The sequence below is a fragment of the Cynoglossus semilaevis genome, chromosome 18 (genome assembly GCF_000523025.1).
Source record: "Cynoglossus semilaevis isolate Cse_v1.0 chromosome 18, Cse_v1.0, whole genome shotgun sequence".
Taxonomy (NCBI): domain Eukaryota; kingdom Metazoa; phylum Chordata; class Actinopteri; order Pleuronectiformes; family Cynoglossidae; genus Cynoglossus; species Cynoglossus semilaevis.
The window spans coordinates 160,502-163,761 of NC_024324.1; the positions used below are offsets into that span (position 1 = coordinate 160,502).

Here is a 3,260-nt window from a genome sequence, read left to right on the forward strand (position 1 = left end):
CCGACCGACAACAGTCCGACCGACAACAGTCCGACCGACAACTTGGACTCATGTCTGTTGTGTCTGTTTGTTTAACGGTCTCTGTGAGAAGCTCCGCCCTCTCCAGCTCTGTCTCTGTCTCCATGGATACGGCCTGAAGGTGACAGCCCGAAGTACACACACAGACACACACACAGACACACACACTGACTATGACAACAGCCAGACTTTCATCAACTGACCTCAAACAAACTTAATCCCAGCTCATCTGGGTCCACAAACCAAGACTTGTATTTTCTGTTTTCATATTAAAAATGTTGAACAGATGCAAAACACACACACACACACACACACACACACACACTGTTTACATGACATGGACATGTGACCTCCACACACACACGTGCACTGAAGTTCAGAGTTTCTGATGAACTGATCATCAATAATCTGATCGATATGTTGCAATAGACACCCACACACCCACACACCCACACACCCACACACCCACACACCCATGCCTGTGACTCGGTCCACTCTGCTGCACTCACGTGATCAATCGCCTCATTCACAACACTTTCATCTGTTGACGTGAATTCACTGACCTGACCCGCCATGTTGAGCCGCTGGACGGGGGTCCGGACCAGACCTGAACACTGGACTCAGCTGGAGAGGAGGAAGGTGAAGGTGAAGCTCCGCCCGTTGGCGCTGAGCGCTGGTGTAGACTGAACACACCGCAGGAGAGAAGGCGCTGTCCGTGGTGCTGAACAGTCTCAACGAGGAGACGGAGTTGATTTGTGTAAATGATGAAGAAGAGTGGGAGTTTGAGGAAGAGGCTGAGGTTCGATTCCTCGCACCCACCCTGAAGCTTCAGACTTTGACCGCTGAGGAAGAGGAAGAAGAGGAGGAGGAGGAGGAGGAGGAGGAGGAGGAGGAGGAGGAGGAGGAGGAGGAGGAGGAGGAGGAGGAGGAGGCGCTCACGTCCACAGGAAACGAAGGCTGCTTTTTCTTTCCTCTTTTTTCTTCTTCAACCTATCAAACCGGGGACGTCGTTTGCCCCGCCCCTCGGTGAGTGCGTGCCGCTCCCCGCGACTCCTCTTCCTCACGGATCCATCACACGACGAAACTTCCTCGTGCGCATGCGCGACTACGGAGGTGGGTTTACGTGAGGGTCTGCATGAATTTTCATCCTCACCTTCCCAGCATGCACCTCGCTCCCTCTGCAGCGACCTTGACAGTGTTGGGGAGACCGAGGATGAGGACGACGATGATGATGCAGCTGCTGACGCAACGCGGCTTGTTGCCATGGCAGCGGCCGGGCATCAGATGACCGACGTCACGTGTCTGTCGCATCGTAAACAGTTCATGACGTCATTGATAAGACGCACATATTTTCACTGCTCTCTGCCAGGTTGTTGGTTCTAATCCCACCACTTTACTGCGTTTGTTTCTGAATGTGACGTCAGCAGCCGTGGTCACCTGACCTTGACTCTGAATATGATGGGATGCTGCCACCTACTGGACATTTACAGGAGATCCGAATCATGTATTTTAGCATTTAATCATAACGTGACAAACCATCGGTCGTTCACTCGGTCGTTCACTCGGTCGTTCACTCGGTCGTTCACTCGGTCGTATTTATCATTTGACTTAAACTTAAACTTAAACTTAAACTTATTTAAACTCATTTAAACTTAATTTAAACATTTAAACTTAAACTCATTTGTATTGTTTGAATGACAGTAATAAATAATCGACCAACTGATCGATCAAACAGAAGAAATACAATCAAGAAGTATTTGGTGGCAGTGGTGTCTTAGTGGTTAAGGAAGCAGACTTGGGTCAGGAATGTTTCAGGTTCGACTCCACCAGCTGCCAAGTTACCACTGAGGTGCTCTGAGCAAGGCACCGTCTCCACACACACTGCTGCCCCCTGCTGACTGTGGTGATGGGTTAAAAAAAGAGGTCACATTTGATTGAGTGCAGTGGTGCAGTGGTGCAGTGGTGTGTGACAAGTTCAGTTTTCTTTAAAAAAAAAAAAGCTGTCATCACGACGGTGCGCACTTGTTCTGGTTATTACGACATCCGTACGATCAGCTGCTGCTGCCGCTGCTGCCGCTCTATTCTAGTCTTTACGGTATAGAAGCACCGCAGTGTTGGTCTGTGCAGCAGCAGCAGCTCTGACGTCCACACCCTCCTGATCTTCATCTCTCCAGCTGCTGCCACCTCCTCTTCCTCCTCCTTCACCATCACAGGGATACAGAGATAAGAACAAACGTGTGACTTGCTGCGTCACCTCGCTTGTCCTGGTCCTGGTCCTGGTCCTGGTCCTGGTCCTGGTCCTGGGAATAGCACAGTATGAAGTGACTGAGGAGCAGGAGAAACCCAGACCTTCGACTGCTTCCGGACCTGGTTCTGGTTGTGGACTCCTTTCTTCAGCGGAGACATTTTGATCTTCTGACTGACCCCCGGTGGCCACGAGCTGGAAGTACCAGTAGATTCTACTGTCAGTTCTAGTTTTGGTTCTAGACTCCTCCAGGGTTCTGTACTCTTTGACGTTATTTGTAGGAATCCTGGTTTCATGCCGGACTTTGAGCACGTCAGACTTTCTTACTCCAGAATGAATCCGGTCCTGGGGGACAGTGGGTTTCCGATGCCGCAGCACCATATGACGGTCCAGACGGAGTGCATTGTCCCAGAACCGGGGCACTTCTTCTGGGATCATGGGTGGTACGGACCGGATGGGGTTTCTGGACTGGACCTGTCCCACCCCCACCACAGAGCGCCCCCTGCTGCCATGGCACTGCGTAACGATCTGGGCTCCAACATCAGTGTTCTGAAGACCCTGAACCTGAGGTTCCGCTGCTTCCTGGCCAAAGTCCACGAGCTTGAACGCCGGAACAACGTTCTAGAGAAGCAGCTGCAGCAAGCAGTGGAGCAGAACGGACACCAGAGGGCGCTCACCAGAGACGCATGCGTTCAGACTAGCTTTAATGGGGCCGTTCAGTCCAGACCGGGTTTTATCCCCATCCACAATGTGAACCAGTCGGCCTTCCTCCGGTCCCCGACCCTGAACCCTCACTTTGACAACCAACGGCTCCTCCCCCCGCCCACAGACTCCAACTCCAACCTGGCCATCAGTCCAACTCTGAGTCCCAGCACCAACCCAACCAGAACCTTCAGCAACATCAACCAAGGATTTACTGCTGACTCTGGCACCAACGGCAGCCCCCCCCCCCCCCCCCCCCCCCCCCCCCCCCTCCCCCCCCGCGCAACACGGGGCG

General features: G+C 52.6%; 2 protein-coding genes across 2 annotated transcripts in view; one reads left to right on the forward strand and one right to left on the reverse strand.

The window, feature by feature from the left end:
- The window catches only part of LOC103393778 (solute carrier family 2, facilitated glucose transporter member 1-like), a 5,186-nt gene extending 4,285 nt beyond the window's left edge, over window positions 1-901 (reverse strand). The window contains exon 1 of the mRNA XM_017041107.1: window positions 582-901. Coding sequence (XP_016896596.1) covers window positions 582-593 — 12 coding nt within the window. The 5' untranslated portion in view covers window positions 594-901. The remainder of the gene's footprint in view (window positions 1-581) is intronic.
- Window positions 902-1,934: 1,033 nt separating this feature from the next.
- Window positions 1,935-3,260, forward strand: part of LOC103393777 (intermediate filament family orphan 1-like) — a 7,807-nt gene continuing 6,481 nt past the window's right edge. The window contains exon 1 of the mRNA XM_025064993.1: window positions 1,935-3,204. Coding sequence (XP_024920761.1) covers window positions 2,558-3,204 — 647 coding nt within the window. The 5' untranslated portion in view covers window positions 1,935-2,557. The remainder of the gene's footprint in view (window positions 3,205-3,260) is intronic.